The sequence below is a fragment of the Rattus norvegicus genome, chromosome 2 (genome assembly GCF_036323735.1).
Source record: "Rattus norvegicus strain BN/NHsdMcwi chromosome 2, GRCr8, whole genome shotgun sequence".
Lineage (NCBI taxonomy): Eukaryota > Metazoa > Chordata > Mammalia > Rodentia > Muridae > Rattus > Rattus norvegicus.
The window spans coordinates 187,083,294-187,105,099 of NC_086020.1; the positions used below are offsets into that span (position 1 = coordinate 187,083,294).

At 46.9% G+C, this 21,806-nt stretch overlaps 2 protein-coding genes across 2 annotated transcripts in view; one reads left to right on the forward strand and one right to left on the reverse strand.

Annotated features, from left to right (window-relative positions):
• The window catches only part of Pdzk1 (PDZ domain containing 1), a 31,354-nt gene extending 18,299 nt beyond the window's left edge, over positions 1-13,055 (forward strand). Inside the window, 6 exon segments of the mRNA NM_031712.1 lie at positions 3,627-3,763; positions 4,818-5,013; positions 6,100-6,296; positions 10,882-11,106; positions 11,478-11,780; positions 12,666-13,055. Coding sequence (NP_113900.1) covers positions 3,627-3,763; positions 4,818-5,013; positions 6,100-6,296; positions 10,882-11,106; positions 11,478-11,780; positions 12,666-12,719 — 1,112 coding nt within the window. The 3' untranslated portion in view covers positions 12,720-13,055.
• A 621-nt stretch (positions 13,056-13,676) lies between these two features.
• Gpr89b (G protein-coupled receptor 89B) overlaps positions 13,677-21,806 on the reverse strand; it is a 37,422-nt gene continuing 29,292 nt past the window's right edge. Inside the window, exons 10-14 of the mRNA NM_001139486.1 lie at positions 21,666-21,758; positions 16,567-16,662; positions 15,842-15,931; positions 15,060-15,125; positions 13,677-14,204 (exon numbers count right to left, since the gene is read on the reverse strand). Of these exons, the coding sequence (NP_001132958.1) occupies positions 13,998-14,204; positions 15,060-15,125; positions 15,842-15,931; positions 16,567-16,662; positions 21,666-21,758 (552 nt within the window). The 3' untranslated portion in view covers positions 13,677-13,997. The remainder of the gene's footprint in view (positions 14,205-15,059; positions 15,126-15,841; positions 15,932-16,566; positions 16,663-21,665; positions 21,759-21,806) is intronic.

Below are 21,806 nucleotides of genomic sequence, written 5' to 3' on the forward strand. Positions count from 1 at the left end.
CAGTCATTTGGCTCTTGTGCTAATGTGTACAGTGAGCTGTTTGTTTCCCTTTATGAAGAGAATTTGTTTCCATGACAAACTACAACAAGATTATGTTAAATATAAAAGCAACCAAGCAGCAATTGGCTTGGAGAAGAAATTGACACATAATTTCCTTCAGGAATGAGGTTTATTAGAAGTGGGGGGCTGCTCAGAGCCATGGTGGGGCCTTGGGGGACGAGGGAGAGCATTAGACGACACAATATATAGAGTCAAGCCTGGTGGACTCTTAAAGGGAAGGGCAGGCATCCCTTTAAATCCCGGGTTGGGGGGGGATGAAGAAATGAATGAGTGAATGAATGAAACAACAAACCCACATGAGAAGGATGGCAAGAAGGCTAGCGGAGCCTCCTCAGACATTGGCTTCCAGAGTTCTCTCCTAGTCCTAGAACAAAGGAGAAGTCTGGCTTTTCATGACCTTCCAGGGGTGGTGAGATGCTTCACATCATGGAATTTAGTTCAACACAGCATATGTGAGGAGGAGCATGGGGGACTCAGGTATCATAAACTAAGAGCTGGCAGGTCCTGTCACGGATACTTAACTGTTCCAGAGAGAGCTGTAGGGAGGTGTGATCTGATTCCTGGCCTGAAGGGGCCATCCTTGGGTTCTGATGGGTAACAGGAAGACTGTTTAGTGTGCAAGGAAGCAGAGCTAAAGGCTTCTCACTCCCACCATTACATATAACCGTAGAAAGCTGCCCTCAGCCTAGACGGAGTACCAGGCTCTAGAGAATTGTTACTTGCACTCCTTCAGGTTAACACCTAAACCACACCACATACACATGCTTCCTTTCCTCTCCTCCTCCTCCTCTCTCTGACCTTGCTAGCTGCCACAGTGCTGTTTATGAACTCTAGCAGCATGTGATGGTTGCTGAAAAAGTACTGATCGGAGGGGAAGGAATGGAGCAGATGAGTTCTAAATCTACAGATGCACAGATAGAATGATGGGCTATTGCAGTGTGGGTGTGGACCAGTGCTTTCTGGTTCAAGAGGCCAAAGCTAGATGTTTATTTTTCAAATTTATAATGGTGTGTGTGTGTGCGCGCACGCGCCCACATGTATGCCATTCTCAATGTATGGAGGCTTGGGAACAACTTGTAGGAGTTGGTATTGGATACCATCACCCTTTATGATGGTTTGCATATGCTTGGCCCAGAGAGTGGCATTATTAGAAGGTGTGGCCCTGTTGGAGTAGGTATGGCTTTGTTGAAGTAGGTGTGTCACTGTGGGTGTGGGCTTTAAGACCCTCATCCTAGCTGCCTGGAAGCCAGTATCTGCTAGCAGCCTTCAGGTGAAGATGTAGAACTCAGCTCCTCCTGCACCATGCCTGCCTGGAGGTTGCCATGCTTCTGCCTTGATGATAACAGACTGAACCTCTGAACCTGCAAGCCAGCCCCAACTAAATGTTTTTATGAGTAGTCTTGGTCATTCACAGCAGTAAAATCCTAACTAAGACAGAAGTTGGTACCAGGGACTGGGATATTGACGTGATAGGTCTGACCATGCTTTTGTCTAGAAGAATGTGGATTTTGGGACTTTGGATTTCAAAGCAGTGGAATGCTTTAAGTGGGGCTTAATAGACTATCCTAGTAGAAATATGGAAGGCTTTGTTGCCAAGATTGATTTGAATGGTGCAGACCTGGCCCAAGAGAGTTTGGTGGGGAATTTCAATACATGGCCTAGAGACTGTTTTTGTGATATTTTGGTGAAGAATGTGGCTTTTTGTCTTTGTCTGAAGTCTGCCTGAGGCTAAGGTAAAGAGATTTATATTAAATTGCATTAACAAAGGAAGTCTCAGGAATGCCCATCATAGACTTTGTTCTCTGGTTAAGTCTCGTGAAGATCAGTTTTGAACAAGCATAGCAAACTTAGAAAGGAAAAACATAAAGTATATGGTTCAAGTATTGAGGGGCACCAGGAAGTGAAATGGAGCTGAACCTATATTCTAGGAGATAACAGATTAAGGGATTTGGGGGCAAGATCCTACCCAGCTAAGTTTAAATTCAGCATTAGAGGAGACAGCCATGCAGATCTCTCAGTTCAAAGTCAATCTATAGAGCAAGTTCCAGGAAAGCCAAGCTTAGGCAGAAAGGGAGTCAGAAAACAGAAAGCTAATAATAGAATAAGGGGGAGGCATATTCCAGCTCCAGAAAGCAGCAGAACATGGCAGCTTTGGCCATGTGGCTCTGGCTTTAGGGTAAAAAAATAGAAGGGACTACTGGGACAAATGATGCTGGTTAGCTGGAGCTAAGAAATGTTATTAAGAAGAGACCAGAATCATTGAGGTGAAATCTGGGAAGTGTTTTCTGAGAGCACAAAGAAGCTGTGTTCCAAGGCTGTACCTTGTGCTGCAGCTGTACTTGGTAATGTGTAAGAGTCATCCAGGTGGTACTGGTTTTGAAACATGAAGGGGTCATAAAGAGCTAAACTTGGCACTGTGAGAGGCCACGGAAGGCCATTGGTGAAGGTGCAGCCTTAGTTGCAGTTGATGGCCCAGGACTGAAGGGTCATGCAAAGGATTCGAGGTGTGGCTACGAGAGGGTATTGGTGAAGCCTAGTTGCAGCAGAAGACCCTAGTGTATTAGAGATGCTAGTACCGTGGGATGATCACCAAGAACAATGGCAGTGGAGTGGATCAACCTGAGCTTAGTGTGTTACAGAGGGCAGAGCTGGAGAAGTGACGCCAGCCCTTCAGAGGATCCCAGATATTGAAACAAAAAGCTGTAACATTGAGTTGCCTTGAAAGATCCCAAGATGTTCAAGATGCCAGAGCTGTGGGCTCTCTGCTAAGGAGAGCTGCAAACAGTGAGTGGAACCAGCCCTGGAGAAAGAAGTTTGTTGCAGTCAACAAAAGTGAAAAAGAAGTTGGAGATCTGTAGACTGCTTTGACATCAGCCATGGAGATGCAGAGTTTAGACTTTGTCTTGCTTGTTTCCTGTCTTGCTTTGGGGATTACAGTTAAGTGATTGGAAAAATCTCAGAAGAGATCTTGAACTTTGGACTTTTGACTTTGTTGAGACTGCCATAGACTATGGGGACTCCGGAAGTTGGACTAAAAGTATTTTGCATTATGATATGTTTAGTTGTGGTCCCAATAGACTCATGGTTTGAACAAGCCTATGGGGGCCAGGGAGTGGAATGTGATGTTTGTATACGCTCGGTACAGGGAGTGGCATTATTAGAAAGTGTGGCCTCTTGGAGTAGGTGTGTTACTGTGGGTGTGGGCTTTAAGACCTCATCCTAATTGCCTGGAAGCCAGTATCTGCTAGCAGCCTTCAGATGAAGATGTAGAACTCTCAGCTCCTCCTGCACCATGCCTGCCTGGATGCTGCCATGTTCCTACCTTGATGTTAATGAACTGAACCTCTGAACCTGTAAACCAGCCCCAATTAAATGTTGTTCTTGTAAGAGTTGTTTTGGTTGTGGTGTCTGTTCACAGCAGTAAAGCCCTAACTAAGACACCCTTTGAGTTGTCTCACCAGCTTGTCACAGAGACTTGCTATTTGAGTCAGCTCTAAAGGTATTGAGAGGGAACTCTTTCCTGCCAGACTGGCAGCATTTCTCTGCAGTAGATTCTCTTCTTCCAGGTAAAAAGGGCGTGTTCCTGACTGATATAACACCTCAGGGCGTGGCCATGAAAGCTGGTGTTCTGGCTGATGATCACTTGATTGAAGTGAATGGAGAAAATGTAGAAAACGCCAGTCATGAGGAAGTGGTGGAAAAGGTATGACCCTGGATGGCAGTTTTCTCACCTCCCTTTCCCTCCATCTTCATTGGAAGTAGTATCAGCTGGGCTGGGCTGAGCCTGTGGTGGGAGACCAGCCATCTAGATGAGGCGTCTCTTTGTGTCAAGGGTGCGCAGAGTCTCTGGTAACTTGGGCAATGCTAGCAGGGACTCTTCCCCTGTTTCCATTACTACACTTTCAGTTACTTGTAGTCAGCCACATCTCCAAGTAATGGGAACCTTGAAAACTAGGTGGCTCATTGTTTTTTTTTTTTTTTTGGTTCTTTTTTCCGGAGCTGGGGACCGAACCCAGGGCCTTGCGCTTCCTAGGCAAGCGCTCTACCACTGAGCTAAACCCCCAAGCCCCGGCTCATTGTTTAAATAACCATCACCACAATATATTGTTATAATTGATTTATTATTGTTAGTCACTGTGTCCAACTTGTAAGTTAAGCTCTCACAGGTTTGTGTGCAGAGGGAAGATCAGCACAGACAGGGCTCAGTGTCGTTGCCATCTGTGGATGGCCGCTGTTCAGTGACTAACAGGTGTAGTGCCCAAGGTTGGGTGTGTCAGACAAGGTTGGGTGGTGGTGGGTGGCAAGGGATGGAGTCCATCACTACTCAAAACAGTATAGAGCCTAAAGCTTGAATACTCTCTGAAGTCTCCATTAAGTACTTCCATCCCGTGAAGGGCCGTGGAGAACAGACTATACCTGCCAGGTGCTAGAAGGCCCGGCACGAGCTAGGACTCTCTTGTTGAGGTCACATGGAACCTTGAAAGCTGACCAACCTCATCTCAATAGATTATGTTCCAAAGCAAATCCTTTCGTTTCTAGAATCCCATTCTGTCCTTCTCACCTGCACATCTTTCTGGGCTCTGAGGATTCGGGCTCCTAATTGAGTTGTTACCATTTGTATGGTTGGATGTTTTCCCCAAATCCCAGTCAGGCTGGAGCAAGCAGTACAAATGCGCACATTGTCTGCTCTGCATGGCAACCTTCCTTCCAGTGTCCTTTGTGGATGCCCTGCCCCTCATCTCTGTGGCTTGTTGCAGGTGACAAAGTCAGGAAGCCGTATCATGTTCCTCCTTGTGGACAAAGAAACTGCCAGGTGCCATAGTGAGCAGAAAACACCGTTCAAGAGGGAGACAGCCAGTTTGAAACTGCTGCCCCACCAGCCCCGGGTAGTAGTGATCAAGAAGGGCAGCAATGGCTACGGTTTCTATCTGAGGGCGGGCCCTGAACAGAAAGGTGAGGCACCAGGCCAGGTGAGTCCCTCATCCTAGTCCCTGGGTCACCAAGCCCCAGCTCTACCCCAGCCCCACAGGGGAATTGGAGGGGGAGGAGCAGGGGAGGAGAAGGGAGAGGGAGAGGGAGAGGGAGAGCTGCTCAGGTTGCCCTGGGTGACCTGATGTTAAGAGTCCCCGTTGCCACTGTAGTCTGGCAGACTTAGGATCTGTCCAGGCAAGACTAACTTGGTTCTCTCCTGAAAGAAATACAAATTTGGAGCATTTGTTGATTTGTGTGGGATGAATACCCAGACCATGTCTGGCTTTGAGTCATCTACATAATGACCTTGAATACAAAGTTGAACAGGTTGTACAGAATTGGCTCAATGGAATTCCCCCAGGGAAAGAGAAAGCCTAAATCTGGGGGTGTTGGGCACCCAGAAGGGATTCACAGCTTATCTGACCACCTTGCAGGAGAAGACGGGATGGGTCAGTGCGGGGTGGGACCTTAGCATCACTTCAGGACTCTGAAGATAGACTTTTAGGGGTCACTAGAAACCTTTGTTCTTATTACTAAGGTGGCGTGTTGAATAAGCCTCCTTTTTCTACTTTTCACTATGGGGCTGTTCTGTTTATGGAGGACTAGTAGCTGAACCTTGCTTGTTGGGGCACAGGCCATTATCCCCAAATCTGGCCAGTGCTTACTAAAATGGAAGTCTGTGTTCTTTACCTCCTTCCCTGCCTTTTGCATCAGGGTCTCACTGTGTACAGACTGACCTTGAACTTGAGACCCCCTTGCTTCCACTTCCCTAGTACTGGCCTGTGTTCCCTCTGGTTTACCTGCTGGGTAAGATATGTGGCTGTGAGGTTGCCCACTGACTGCCTTGAAACTTGCCCAGCTGTCATTTTGTCAAAAATAAACACCAGACTCTTAGTAAATACCATTTTCTCAATCCTTTAAGATCCTTTCACTGTTAGATGCTGGGTGTGCTCCAGGAAAAGGCTAGCGGGTATATTTGTAGGCTCCTGGGGTATGAGGATTGGGGTGTGGGGAGGAGTTGGCTTCAGGATGCTTTTATTCTGGTAACTTTCCTTTGTGGGATGGTAGGTCAAATCATCAAGGACATAGAACCTGGAAGCCCAGCAGAGGCAGCTGGCTTGAAGAACAATGACTTGGTAGTTGCTGTCAATGGCGAGTCTGTGGAAGCTCTTGATCATGACGGTGTGGTGGAAATGATTAGAAACGGTGGAGACCAGACTACTCTGTTGGTGCTGGACAAGGAGGCAGACAGAATCTATAGCCTGGTAAGTAGTTCCAGCAATGCATATATTCATGCATTACGGCCGCTCTCCACTCAGGCCCTCCAGCTTTGGGCTCGTTACTTTGTTCTTCACAAAGAAGGGCGTAGCAATCATTAAGGCCAAACTGTGGCTCAAGTTGGCAGTGACGAGAGCGTGTTAAATGAGTTATGAAATCCTGAACCAAAGACTTTGTGAATTAGTGGAAGAATTATCCTTGCTGATCCTGGGATAAGCTAGGAAGACCAGGAATCTGAAACCGGACAGAGGTGGCCCAGACTGCATCAAGCTGGCACAGACATAAATGAATTTAGTTTTAGGTTCATTTTGATGAGTGAGTCTGCATGTGTGTTTGGGCATGTGCAGGCAGGCGCTGAGGTCAGGAGAAGGCGTTAGTTCTCCTGGAGTTACGGGAGACCGTGAACCACCTGTTGTGAGTACTGGGGACTGAACTCGGTCCTCTGCAAGAGTTGAGTGCTCTTAACCACTGGCCACCTCTTCAGCCCTGATACATAAATGTGGTATTGTTGGACAGCAAGCCTCATCGATCTTGAGTAAAGATCTGGAAAGGTTTATTGGTTTGCTGTTGTTGATAGAAAACCACAGCTCTTACCTCAGAAGGAATATGCTATTTTGGAGTTAAATGTAAGTGATCATCATTTGAGAATCAGGTTACCCCAAGTCCAAATTCCAACATGGAAGCAGTTTAATGGATTTTTTTTAATAGTTACAGAACAAAGAAAGGTATAAATTAAGGCTTAAAAAGACATTTATGGAGCGCTTACCTAGGAAGCGCAAGGCCCTGGGTTCGGTCCCCAGCTCCGAAAAAAAGAAACCAAAAAAAAAAAAAATACATTTATGAAACATCAAGAGGCAGGTTAGTCAGGCAGAGAGGCCTCAGATGTTATGTGACAACATTTAGTCCTTTGGCTGATGGAGAATATTTTGCTAAGTGAATACATTCCAACTTGTTTATCAGGATGTTAGAGGTGGGCAAGGAATCACTCTTGAGGCTAAAGATCACCCAGAGAGTCTGTCATTGGGCTCTGGACCTGTAGTTCTAACCACTCTACATCACGGAAGCTTTAATCGCCAGAGACCCTGCTGTGGTCCAGAAATTCTCATTGTCCTCAGTAAATACGGTAGAATTGGGTTCACCAAGGGCAAGCTAATGAAGAGCCTTACTCCACTTAACTCTTCCTATGACTTGATTGTGTTAAGGCTTTGCAAGATTTATTTTTACTATTTAAAAATTATGTGTGCATGTGGTCGTGTGTGGGTAAGCGTTCATGAAAGCAGGTGCCCAGAGTCCAGAAGACGGTGTTAGGTCCTTGGAGCTGTAGTGATGGGCACCTGTGAGCTGATGTGGGTGTGGGAAACTGAACTGGGTCCTTTGCAAGGCCGTGTGCCTCAGCCACTGAGTGTCTCCAGTCCCAGCACTACGGTTTTCTATTTTATCATGAGAACTAGGGTTCAGTCCAGTTTAACAGATATCTGGGTGCCGAAGTGCCATCTGCCTTGCTGGATGTTGGTCACAGGGATGGACAGATGAGTCTTCTATGCCCTACACAGTAACAGAGGCTCCTCAGGGGCATGGCGCAGGGAGGTGAGTATGGGTGGTGACACCAGCCTTTTTTATAGTTCTGAGACCATACATAGACACCAGATGACTTATGGAGGCACCCAGCTTAACAGATACTCAAATCAGTATTTAAACTCAAGTTCTCAGACTCGATTCATCTGGCCATACGCTTTCTCCAAAAATCTTGATTTCAAGATACTTTTGGGGGCTGGGGATTTAGCTCAGTGGTAGAGCGCTTGCCTAGGAAGCGCAAGGCCCTGGGTTCGGTCCCCAGCTCCAAAAAAAAGAACCAAAAAAAAAAAAAAGATACTTTTGTAAACAGAAAGGATTGAAAAGAAAAAAAGAATGTATCAGCTAGTTAGAGAATCTTTGGTATTGGGATGCTAACCTGAGCAGAAGTCTCTAATCATACACACGGACACACACACACACACACACACACACACACACACACACACACACACACACACACACTATTGTTCCTATCCTGGTTTATCACCTTGGGAAGGAGAAATGATATACATATCTAAAATGTTTTCAGAGGATTTAAAGGAATGATGGATAATTGGCAGGACAATGCAATTAATATTCGAAGTTACCCAGCCAGGGCCTGGGCCATAGCTCAGTGGGTAGAGTGCTTGCTTTGTAGGAGGATTTGATCCCCAACACCTTTGTAGCAGAGCCTGGTGTGTGGTGTGTGCTGTAATTCTACGGCTGGAGAGATGGCGTCAGGAGGGCTCCTGGGGCCAATGGCTGGCCAGTCTAGCCTAATGGGAGTATCAGGTCATTGAGGGGCCAGGCCATTGAGGGGCCCTGTCCTAGAAAAGGCAAAAGTGGAAGGACACCTGAGGAATGGCACTCAAGTTGTCTTCTGCATGCATGTGTGTACCTGCACGCCCATGAACACACACCCTCCTAATCAGATTAGGAGGAGTAAAAACAAAATGAACTATGGATGCTTTTTTTTTTCTTTTTCTTTTTTTTCGGAGCTGGGGACCGAACCCAGGGCCTTGCGCTTGCAAGGCAAACGCTCTACCACTGAGCTAAATCCCCAACCCCCATGGATGCTTTTAAAATACCATTCTAACTTGAAAATTGTTGGAATAGGAAGTGCTGGGTGCATATTCAATAATCTAAAAGTTGCCCCTCCCCCCTGAGAAAACAGTTTAAACTTCTATAGCTGGCTCACTGCACGGGGTCAGCCAGTCACAGCGCCATGGATGCGCTGGTAATGAAATGTTGGGCACGCTGTCCTGAGCCCCCACTCTCTTGGCTGTAAGGCAGCATGGAGGGTAGTGGGTAGACTACAGCATGTGGGTGTCCCACATCTATGCTCACTGAATTCATACTGTCCAGTCCTAAGAACCTGCTGTGACTAGTCCAGCAACCAAAATGGTGATGTCAGCGGGGGTGGGTGTTACCTTGAAGCAACAAGAGCTTTAGAGAAGAGGGACAGACTTGAGCATGTGACAGGCTGGCGGGCAGCAAGCACTGTCACTCTGTAGCCTGAACACACCTGTTTGTTTTTAAAAGAAAGAAAATAACTGGAAAGGTTGTTCCCATGACATAAGCTACAGAGGGCTAATTTTGGCTTATGAACAACTGTAGCTGTTAGAAATGGGGCAGCTGACTTTTGCAAGCCAGTTTTGATGTAAGCTGATGCTGGCATTGAGGGTTTTGTGTAATTCCTGAAAATAAGATCTATAGAATAGTTCCAGAATGATGCAAGTGAATTTCCCTGTTTCGGTTAACATGAGAGGGGAGTCTGCCCCGTCCTCTAAGGCTGGTGTGGGGGTGGGATGGATCTCTGACATACAGCGCTAATAAGGCAAACATTTCTACAGTTCCCAAACAGCTAGATTTATGACAGGCTAGATTTTCTCAGAAGGATGGATAAGGGCCACCCAGGTGGCCCTTTCATGCTTGTGTGCGGACACCAGCAGTTCATCCCAGGTGACACAGCTGCTAAGCCTGCGGGTAGTGAGGAAGACCCTGCTGGGTGATGACTCACTGGATGGTTCCACGGTTGAGCCCCAGGTGGAGCGTTTGTAAAGACATCACTAAGGACGGCGTGGGGCCTGGCTGCTGGATGGCTTGTTTTCTAACGAATACCCTGGACACAGTATCCACATCTACCCTAACTCAAGACAAATCCTCACCAGTTAACTCTATTAAAATAAGATTAAAAAAACTGGGGTGGGGAGTTAGCCTAGCTGGGAAGTCCTCTCTCCTCTGAGGCAGGCACTTTGATCCCACGATGCTGTTGACTTGCTGAGCAGTGGCCCAGTCTCAGTACGGGAGGGCTTGGCAGGTCAGGCTACACTACTGATGAGTGAGCTTCAGGCCTCTGTCTCAGAGTGAGAAGGTGTGCCTGGGGAGCAAGGGGCAGAAGGAAACTGCTGGAGACCGGGACAGACAGACTGCAGGGGTGTGCATGCACAAGCATAAGAACAAACAGACAGACAGACAGACCAGCTTCCTGTTCTGTCTCTGTGCTCACAGCTGTCACTGCTTTCCTCACGGCCCTGGGAGCCAGCAGCTGGGGGATGGGATTTGCTTTTGCTGCCATTTGGTCACCCCTCCCATTTATCTCAGTAGAGCTGATCCTCACAAAGTTAGTACAAAAATGTCTTGTCCTTTAGTTTCTATAACATACTCGAAGACTATCTTACTGAAGGGCAGGCAGAACAGGGCCTTGGGCTAGCCCGCCAAAGGTGTCTCCCTAAAGGGGAGTATAGACAGTGTTCAGTGATTCGCCTGTTTTTGTGGAATTAAGCTTAGAATGCTGTTAGATAGTTTTGGGGTCTGGTGCATAACTGTACAGTTTCTATGTTATGCACATGTATGTGTTGTCTGTGTATATGTTTTTCCTTCTCTGGCACTAGTAAAGAAACTTTAGACTCTATGATTGAGGAGGAACATACATGTATGACACGCTGTGTATTAGGCCATGACATTCAATGAAGTGTAATTGCTCAGATGGGTATTTTTTCCCTTTATTTTCGAAAGGCTCGTTTCTCTCCACTTCTCTACTGCCAAAGTCAAGAACTGCCTAATGGTTCTGTGAAGGAAGCCCCAGCTCCCATCTCTGCTCCTCTGGAGGCCCCAGGCTCAGCTACCACAGAGGACGTGGGGGATCATAAACCCAAGCTCTGCAGGCTGATTAAAGAGGACGACAGCTACGGCTTTCACCTGAACGCCATTCGGGGCCAGCCAGGCTCCTTTGTCAAGGAGGTACGGTAACTAGTTCCAGCAAACACAGCCAGTTGGGATGGAATTTCCAGTGCAAGCCACAGCTGCCACGACACTAACAGGGGTCACACTTCCCTTGTCTGCTGCTGTGGATGTGCACGGTGCCTGTACCCTGTAGGGAAGGGCGGTGAGGCTGCCCTGCAGCTTCCAGTTGGGAAGGGGGCCTGACACCTTCAGCCCAGCAGATGTCCCAGCAGGACTTGGCCATTGTGGCTGAGCTCCCTAGAGTTCAGGGGTGGAGCCCATCAAGGAGAGAGGTGTGGTTAAGAAGTACTGAGACTCATCAGGAGGGGAAGCTGCCTGGCACACCCTCCTCCATGTTTGGAACCGACATTCAGAACTTCTGTTCATAGGTACAGCAGGGTGGCCCTGCTGACAAGGCAGGGCTGGAGAATGAGGACATCATCATTGAAGTGAATGGGGAGAATGTGCAAGATGAACCCTATGACAGAGTGGTGGAGAGAATCAAGAGCAGCGGGGAGCACGTCACTCTGTTGGTCTGTGGAAAGGTGGCCTACAGCTATTTTCAAGCTAAGAAAATCCCCATCCTTTCTTCCTTGGCTGACCCCCTGGTGGCTGGTCCTGATGCAAAAGGAGAGACTGAGCATGACTCAGCAGAGTCCACGAAAGACTCCTCCCACCCAGCAAGAGACCGAGTGAGTGGTGACTGTGCTCAGTGCCCTGCTTCCCGAGGGTAGTCCCCAGCCAGTGCCTCATGCCTGTGTTTCCCACAGTAGCACAGGGTAGCCAAGCTGCCAGGATCTTGTGAGGAGAGGAGGTAGTATGAGGACAAATTTATTGTCTTCTTAGAAACGCGGCCTCATTGTGGAGCCCAGGCTGGTCTAGAACTTGCAATCCTCTTGTCTCAGTCTTCTGAGTGCCAGGGTTGTGGCGTGTGTAGATTTTTAGCATGCAGTTGGTGGTTAGACAGTGAAAGCTTTATCAAATCACTTTATCAAAATCACGGAGCCCACCGAGAAACCCGACTGGATGACGCAGGACCAGGTCCTGGGCTGTTTCAGCATTCCGACTAATAAGCCATGGATAACGTGTACGCTTGTTTCAGAACGGAAGTGTCTGAACTGTGCCTGGCTCAGTGAGTAAAACACAGGGCTTACCAGTTAGGCTCCATGTTAGTAAGTGGCAGGGATTACAACTATTTTTGTCAGAAGACTTTTTTCTGGTCAATTTTCCCTTCATAGACAAACCTGAGTTTCAAAGGTGAACTGACACCCAGGTTCATAGGAGAGTCGTAGCAGTCAGGCCTCTGGTGAGAAAGTCTATAGTTTTCCATTGTAGTAATTCTACTGATAGGTGGTGCCAATGAGAGTGGTCTAGACTGACTGACTGTGCGAGTCTGTATATATACACAGACAATGAGACGCTTGCTATGTTAAACAGTAATTTGGGAATGAGTTGAGTGAAGACTCGGATCACATCTTCTAGAGGTGCAGGGCTCTCCCTGACTTAAGGCCTGCCAGCTCCAGATCAGCCTCGCTCTCTCCTGCTGTGGTAAACCCTTGCTTTTTTCTTTTACACAGACTCTCAGCGCAGCCTCCCACTCTTCTTCCAACTCTGAAGACACGGTGATGTGAAGAGAACAAACGACGTTTCCCCTCATGGTCCGAGGAAGGAGCCCCTCGGACCCTGCCAGACCTCCTCAGAACCATCAGTCCCTGACCGAAACTGCGGACTGTCTGTCTGTCTGTCTGCTGCTGTAAGGGCTGCTACTGCAGGCTGCTTATTTATGCTCAGCTTAGCTGGAGGGAGGGCCGGGTTCCGGTTCTTTCTATGTGGTATCTTCCAACGTGCAACTTTTCACTTCTGTTGATGAAACTTTGATGAAACGTCTTACTTCTGTGGGCTTGAGCACTGGGATGATTCATTTGTGTCTTGTGAGTGATGATGATTAAAGTACCCAGCAGACCTTTGGTACAGAGGTGTGCTTTCGTAGCAGTGCTGGGGCTAAGTAGCATTATTAAGCCTGTTTGAGTGGCTTGCAACTTCCCTGTTGGTTAACAGACTCGCAACAGTGTCATTGATAAGAACATTTCATGCTTTCTCATTTGCTTCCAGAAGCCCAAAACATGGCAGAATACACACTACAGCCTCAGTAATAAAAGGAGGCCTCCAGGAAACATACTTCAGCATTTTTTTTTTTTTTTGGTTCTTTTTTTTCGGAGCTGGGGACCGAACCCAGGGCCTTGTGCTTCCTAGGTAAGCGCTCTACCACTGAGCTAAATCCCCAACCCCACTTCAGCATTTTCTTACGTTGCATTTGAGAATTTGAGGTGGAGGGAGAGCCAACCTGAGTGAGGGAGCGCACTGCTGGGTCAGCATGGGGGCATCACTCTTCCCGAATTGAAAACGAAATAAAAACTGCTATACCTAAATCCCTTTTGGTAAAACCTATCTGCTGCTTATCATCCCTTTCCCAGGAAAGAACAGACAGCCTTTCGGTTATTTCTATGGGGTGAAGCTGGGCGAGGAGGAGAGACGCAGTTCACGTTAGACCACAATAGCATAATACCAAGCTGTGTGGACAAGTGACCTCAAGGCCAAAGTGTTACAAACTCTGATTTTACTAGTATTTTCAAGGGAAGCCATCCACGCAGGAGCTCCCGGATATTCTCAGCCCTGGCCCTCTCCTCCTCACTTTGCACAGCCTCAGACCCATACGTGCTCCCCGCTGAGTGCTGTGGATCTTCTTCTTGTGCCTTAGCTGAGGCTACTCACGACTCCAGTACCTCAGGAGGAAGTAGGCATATGCGCCCGAGGCAGAACAGACCTTGCAGCGATGCCTGTTCTAAAGAGCTCTAGGCTCTGGCATCCCCACTGTGTCTTCTTTCCTGAAGTTGGCAGGCGGTCTGAGTTCAAGGGGCCATATGCTTCTCTGGCGCCTGCTTGTGAGCCAGATAGAGGAACAATATGCTGGAGAGGGCACTGACCAGGAAGATGACGTCAAACCAGCGGTGATAGAAGTTGAACTGAAGCTCTCCAAGGACCTCTGTGATTATGGTGCGGTATTCTGGGGGCATACTCATTCGGATCAGCAGTACAGAGGACACAAAGTACATTCCCTGCAAAGTCGAGCCAACAAATTCAGAAGCCACTCTGGTTTGAGAGGCAGGCCAGAAAGAGAGCCCAGTGGTTAAGACTGGCTACTTTTTCATTATGGGCTTGATTCCTAGCATCCCCTGGTGGTTCACATCACCGGTACCTCTAGCCCCAGGGGTCTAACACTTCTAGCCACTATGGGCATCAAGCACACACATGGTTTATATACATACATGTAGGCCAAATTGCCAAACACATACAATGAAATTTCTTAATCATTTGCACACACAGCTGTGCTGGTGTGCGTCTTCCTCAGTGTGCATGAAACCAGAGGACAACTTGCCAGGGTTGATTCGCTTTCTGCCACATGGGTCTAGGTACCGAACTCAGGTCATCAGGCCTGGAGGCCACCACCATTAGCAGCCACTGAGCAGGCCATTGTACTGGCCCAAGTTAAACCAATTAAAAAAATTTTGGGGCTGTAGAAATGGCTCAGTGGTTATATGTGCATGTACTGTTTTTACTGATAACCCAAGTTTGATTCCCAGAACATACACTGGGTGGTTTACAACTGCCTATTAACTCCAGGGGATCAGATACCCTCTTTGGGAGTCAATGGGCAACTGGATTCACCCCCAAAGAAAACAAAAAAACAAATCCCAAATATTTCTAAGCTGGGTATGCATGCAAGCCCGAAGTCCCAGCACTTGAGAGACAGAAAGATCAGGAGTTCAAGGCCACCCTTCACTACAGTGAGTATTTGAGGCCAATATGGACTACATAGACTTTATTTTAACAAAAATCCTCCCCCACAAAATATCACATTTTGGTCCTTTACAACTGTAGACATACGGCCGTCTTCATGTCTTTAAACTTACCATTATCTGTGCTAAGAGCAGGACGATGACATTGGAGGACTTACTGCTGGAGATGGCGTAAAAGAACTGTAAAGGAAGGGAGAGATGAGCACAGGTCAGCAAGCTCCTGTCGTGATAGCGCGCTGCCGTTACCTTCTTTCACGGCACAAAAACTACTGCAGGGTTGGAAGTTAAGACTACAGAGAGGACTTAAAATACAACACAGTTTCCCCAAGATGCCTGGGAGGTTTATGTGACTCAACAAGGGCTGTCAGGTTTCAGAACCTGTAAGGCCTCAGCATCAGCACAACACTGACCAGCAATCTGGGACCACTCCAGGCACCTGTAGCTGCCAAGGGGCCCGAGTTCTATCCAGAATGTGCTAGCTGCCTGGAGTCCTTCCTCCCTATCTCCTTTCAGGATCTGCATCACTAGGGAGGACCCACTTTTCCCCACCACGTGGCCTACTTTGTGTTGTAAAGTAAGAGCTGCGTGCTCTGTCCCCACTTCACTGTCTTCCTCTCTGTGGTTTGAAACAGAACCTTGAGTGTCTGTCTCAGTCATTTTCTCCTATGCATCTGCTGAATACCGCGTGCCAAGCCTGGTTACCACAGATCAGTGAACAGGCTGGAGTGAGCTTTGGTTACCGTTGGAATGTATCTGTGGGTAGTCATCCTTTACCCACAGCTGACAGAGAAGTCTTCTTTTGTGTGTGTTGTCTGAGGTGTTCAGACTGTGCTGAGGACCTAACTCAGAAGCCACATTATTAAATAAGGCCCTTTAAACACGGCGGCACGACATACCTTGGTAAGTGTGATCAGCAGTCCCCTGATGGACGTGACAATGATTATTCCAACCAGGATGAAAGAAATGTGCTGAGACCAGAACTTCACCTGCCATCAGAACAGGAAGAACAGGTTATCACATCCCTGGGCAGAGTCGGCCAGACAGTGCACGCCAGGACAGAGACGTGACAGCAGTCCTACAGTAGTAGCTCATCGCCTGAACGATGTCATGTAGAAGTGTACTCTGAATACAGATGCTGACCCCAGATAAGCTGTGTTTATGCTCCTTTTATGAAATAGGAAGAAGTGGCTTTTTAAAAATCCCTATTTTGTACAAATCAACTTTGGTCCAAGGTCCACCTTACTTGACTGATAGAGATTTTTTTTATCATTTCTGTTCTACTTCAGAACACTAATTAGTTGTTAATTTTCTACCAGGAGATCAAAGGTGAGTTGTGAGTTTGAAGAGCTCATTAAATATCACAGAAAGATCTGGATTCTTGGTTGGTAGAAACTGGCCAAGTGGGGACCTGTAGCAGCAGGAAGTGCCCATGAAACTCAGTGCAGTCACTGTTCACAGTCTTACAATACGAAATCTAAATCGGGTTGTTTACAAATGTGCCATGTGAGCTGTCAACACATGCAGAGGACAATGGACAAAGTTCAGGACTTAAAGCCAGAGTGTCAGGCTATGGCTGGAAGGAGCAGAAGGAAGCTTAAACCAGGATCTACATGGCTCTTACATCGAACTGGATTCCCAGATAATTCACAGTGATCTCGATGCCTCTGGTGACAGGGTCAGTTTTCCCAACCCGATCAAGAACAATATTGATGGTTGCCTGAAAGACAGAACTTATGTTAGAACCCCTCTCAGCACAGTCTCCAGGAGTGACAACCACCCTGATGTCTCTCTCAGGGAGCAAAGGCCTGGCACCCTGAATCCAATCCCTAGGACCCACATGGTGAAAGGAAAGAAATGGCCCCTGTAAGCTGTCCTCTGACTGCCACATATGCCCTATGTCACATGTGCCTGAACACACACACACACACACACACACACACACACACACACACACACACGCAAATAAAAAATTTAATTAAAAAAAAACAAATGATTCCACATGAATTAATGAACATACCAGACAGGTTGATGTTTCCCAAAATACAATTTAATCTACTTCCAATCTAAACCATGAATAGGAAATCTATTTTGTTTACTCACATGGGCAAATGAGTTTTTCCCCATATTTATTTTCTATAAAGGGTCAAGGGATATAAAGCATATGCACTCTCTGATTCAGAGGTCAGAAAGCTTACATTCTAGAAAATGAGGTTAGAGTAAGAACCAACAAATGCCAGGGTCATTTCCTGTGCTAATTCTGTGACTGCTCTAAGCAAAGTCAGAGGACTACGGCTGTCGAGCTAACAAATGAGATCACTTGGAATGAAAGACACCCCATTCATCCCAGTGGAGACGGCTTAAAAAATAAGAGGGCAAGAAGAGGTCTGACAAATGCCAAGCCAAGAGTCGCACGGGAGCTTTAAATCTGGCCATCAACAACACTAAATGCAGAGTCTAAATCCCAGGTCAGCAAACTCAGCATCTATAGTGTGACAGCAGTCGTGGCAATAAAGGGACAGGCTTGGCCCTGTGCCCACAAAACCTTATTCACACAGGCAAAGAGGACCTGGGTTTGCCTGTGAAACGGCAGACTGTCAAACTGAATTAAAAACAAACCCAACCCTGACCACTGTGTATGTTGTCTACAAGGAACTCACTTTAACTCTGAAGATACAAATAGGTTAAAAGTAAAAGGATGGAAAACGATCTATTACAGCAATGCTATTCCACGAGGGTGGAGTGTCTGTTAATATCAAATAAGTACGCCATAGCAGAAACATTGCCCGTGGGGTCGGATTGATAACACAAAGGATATATAATGATTCTACATGGTCTATGGCTTGTAAAGCACCTCAGACTGCTCCGTGAAACCTACTATTTCATACATTAACTAAGAAAATCAGAACATTGAAAAGTAACCACAATCCATCTCAGAATGTCTCAAAGAGGAGAACTGCCGCAGAGGGGCGGAGCGTCACCCGGACTGCTCAGGGCACACAGTCAGAGGATCACACTGCACTCTCTGCAAGTATGTGTCAATCAAAACTAAAAAAGCACGGGAGCTGAGCTGAGCTGGACCGAGCACGGCTGCAATCCCAGCACTTGGAAGTCAAGAGAGAGGTGAATATGAGTTCAAGGCCAGCCTGGAACTACGCAGTGAGTTTCAGGTTAGCCAAGGCTACACAGTGAAACCCTATCTCAAAACAAAATCCAAAAAGTGTGGGTCAGAAGACACAGAACAACAAGAAAAACAAGGTTTCACACAGGATGGAGGAGGGGGCTGGGGAGACAGCCCAGAGGTGGAGGAAGCTGCTCTTGCAGAGGACCTGACTGAGTCGGTCCCCAGCACCCATGTCATTGCCTCACAGCCACCTGTCACTCCAGTGCCACAGGAATCTGATGGCCCACAGACACCTGCACATCTCCTAAAAGTAATAAAAATGGATCTTAAAAGCCACAAAAAGCAAATGCGGATAGAAAAAAAAGAAAAACACCTAAATTCAAAGGACTTGGATTTGTTTCCTTAATGTCTGATAAAATAAGATGCCAGGGGCTGGAGAGACGGCTCATTGGTTAGAAGACTCACCGTCTGGTAGAAGACCTCAGTTCTGTTCCCACCCTCACATCGGGCAGCTCACAACCTCATGACAATAGTTCCAGGGATCCACCCCTCTTCTGGCCTCCATGAACACCAGGCATGAAGGTGATACACTCATACATGCAAATCAGATACTCATACACATAGATACAATTAGGGGAAAAAAGGGTCAAGGTATTGAAAAACAAGGACTATTGAAAACCCCAATACTATCGTGGGTGAACATTTATAGAACATGATAGGCAATGAGAACAGAACAAACCTACTCAAGGCCACATTTATTATTCACTCTGTATGCCCAGCTTAGATGACTGTGTCTATTTAAATTATAAAACATATGCTCTTAGTTCATGGACTCAAACAGAACAGTATTTGGAAGTTCTCCAGATTTTGTTTTTGGAGATGGGTCTCCGTAGCTCAGGCTGGCCCAGAGCCCAGTGTGTAGCTGAGGCTAACCATTAACCTGCTGCTTCTACCTTCCCATCACTGCAGTCACAGGCATGTGCCAGCATGCACGGACCACACAATGCTGGGGATCAAACCCAGGGCTTCATGTACTCTAGGGAGGCACTCTACGAAATGAGCTATACTTCTAACTCTTAGATACTGTGATACACACCTCTAGGTACACTGAGGCAGAGGACCGATCATGAGGACAATAAAACATCTGGGACTGACATACGCCAGAGTGAAATGCTGTTAAAACGGCACCCAAGGGGCTGGGGATTTAGCTCAGTGGTAGAGCGCTTGCCTAGCAAGCGCAAGGCCCTGGGTTCGGTCCCCAGCTCCGAAAAAAAAGAACCAAAAAAAAAAAAAAAAAAAAAAAAGGCACCCAAGACATTTACAGCAAAGACCTTAGTGTTTATCACAAGAGCTGATTCCAAACAAGCAGGAGGGAGTAATGAAGGACTGCACACAACTGGAGTCAGGAGGCAGGAAAAGCTAATGAGCTCCCATTGGTTCTCTACAAAGTTCAGTAAAAATCAATAAAACTTAGAAAGAGGGGGGAGGAAAAGAAAAGGGGGAGGGAGGGAGAGAGAGAAAGAGAGAAAGTGAGAGAGAGAGAGAGAGAGAGAGAGAGAGAGAGAGAGAGAGAGAGAGAGAAGAAACAAGCTACCAGTATCAGGAGTGCGAGTTACTGCCTCACACCATCAGGAGCGCAATGACAGACAATGCCAGAGATGGCTCAGCTGTAACACTGCATGGTTGTGCAAGCCTGACCACCTGAACTCAAACCCTGGAACCATAGAGAGCTGGGCACAGTGGCATCCAGTGGACACCACCATAATCCCAGTGCTCCGACTGCAAGATGGGAGGCAGAGGAGAATCACCTGAAAGCACAAAGGCCAGTAAGCCTGGATATGCACACAGCAGAAACTAGGACTGCCAGTACAAGGGGACAGACTCACAAAGGCCTCCGCACAGGGCAACCGAGTCACCTACGGTTGTCAGTGGTGTTGCACTGAGGAAAGATAACCCAGAGTGAGCCTGAGCGTGACTTCTCTACTTCTCCACCTCTCTGTAACTTGTGGTTTCTGGTCTGCCTGTAATCTGTCTGTGAGTCTCAATTCGTGCCTGCCTGTCTGCGGGCTTTGTTCTCCATTTGTCAAACAGCATGGACAGCATGGACGGGGAAGGGGCTGGGGATACTTGACAGGACCTTGTCAGTTTTATAAGGGGCTGCACTCTACTGACTCTCAAGACACCAACTGACCCAGACACAGGATGCGACCTGGGAGTATCTGTATTCACTTTATAAGGCTGCTTTCCAACCACTATCACAGCACACATGCGAACATGCATTGCTCTCTGGGTCAGGGCATGGAAGAGAACATGGATTAAGACTACGGCCACACATTAGCTTAGTCAGTGAAAGCTGGTGACATGGGGAACCCAAGACAAGTAGGGTTAGTTGTCTTGATGGGTTTTCTCAATCTGAACTGGGTAACGGCTGTGGCATAGGTGTGCACAGTGTCAAAACTTACCAAAGTGTACATTTAAAATACATGCAGCTTACTGCACGTCCATCACACCTGAACACAGCTGCTAACAGGCGACCTGCTCCTAAGAGGCTGCAGCCCAGGGAGGATGGGAGTGCAGCACCTTCCTTTGTTCCCTCTCACATGGGAAATCCTATTTTAAAATGTCATGAGTGCTACTGCCGTCAACTCTATTGATTCAGAGCCCCCCACCGACACTCATCAAAATTAGCTAGTGAGCTGACAAAGCTATTCCTTGTGCAAACAAGCCCCAGCAGGAAACTCACCCAACTAGAACATCTAATGGGCCTTTTCCCACAACCACTGGGCCATTCACAGACACCCATGGTCGAGTCAGAAGCAGAGAAATAAGTGCACTTAAAACATATGAGGAATAAATCACTGAGGGAGAATCAGGCCAGAGCAGAAAATAAATATCATGTACAGAAGTACATTTTAGAAGTTATTTTGGGCTTAAGTTTTAGGGTGCACATTACCCATAATATGCTTTCATTCTGAGTTGAAAGTTGGAGTTGAAGTGAAATAGTCAGGTGCTCACAGTGTACAAGAAACTTACATATACCCCTTCGTAAGTCCTCCAAAGAATAGGGAAAGGTAAGATGCTTGGTGGTGTGACAGTTCATTTTCTCTGCTGACTCAACCCAATGTGGACCTGAGCTAAATGTATCAGTCAAGCCCCTCTAAATGGCTGCCACTCCCAGAAAAAGTCACCCAACTCTGGCCCTTAAAACATGGTTGGGGGAAGACAGTTTAGTGGGGGAAGGTGATAGCCCATGTGTAAGCCTGAGTATCCAAGTCTCATCCACAGAATCTGATCCCACCTAAAGCTGGATACAGTAGCCTGACTCTGCAACCCTTGCATTCCTCTGCCTAGATAGGTGTTGGATTCAGAGAACCCCTGAAGCTTGTGGGTCAACCAGCCTGGAATACTCAGCTTGCAGGGAGAAACCTTGCCCCAACCAAGAGGAAGGAGAGAACTGACTCCTAGAGTTGTCCTCTGGCCTCTGTGAACCTGTACCCACAGAACTTTATAATAGACACTAACTAATAACAATTATAGAAATATGTAGTAAATGCTAATAAAACCAATAAAACACAACGGCAATTCTATAACATACGTACCATAAAAATTTTCCAGACACAATAAATAGAGAAAAAATAACCCAGGAAATTAAAATATTTCCCCTTGAATGTTTTGGAGTATTCAATTCTTTCCTAAGGAAAACCAAACACAAAACATGTTTTTTAGTAAAAGGTAGACAT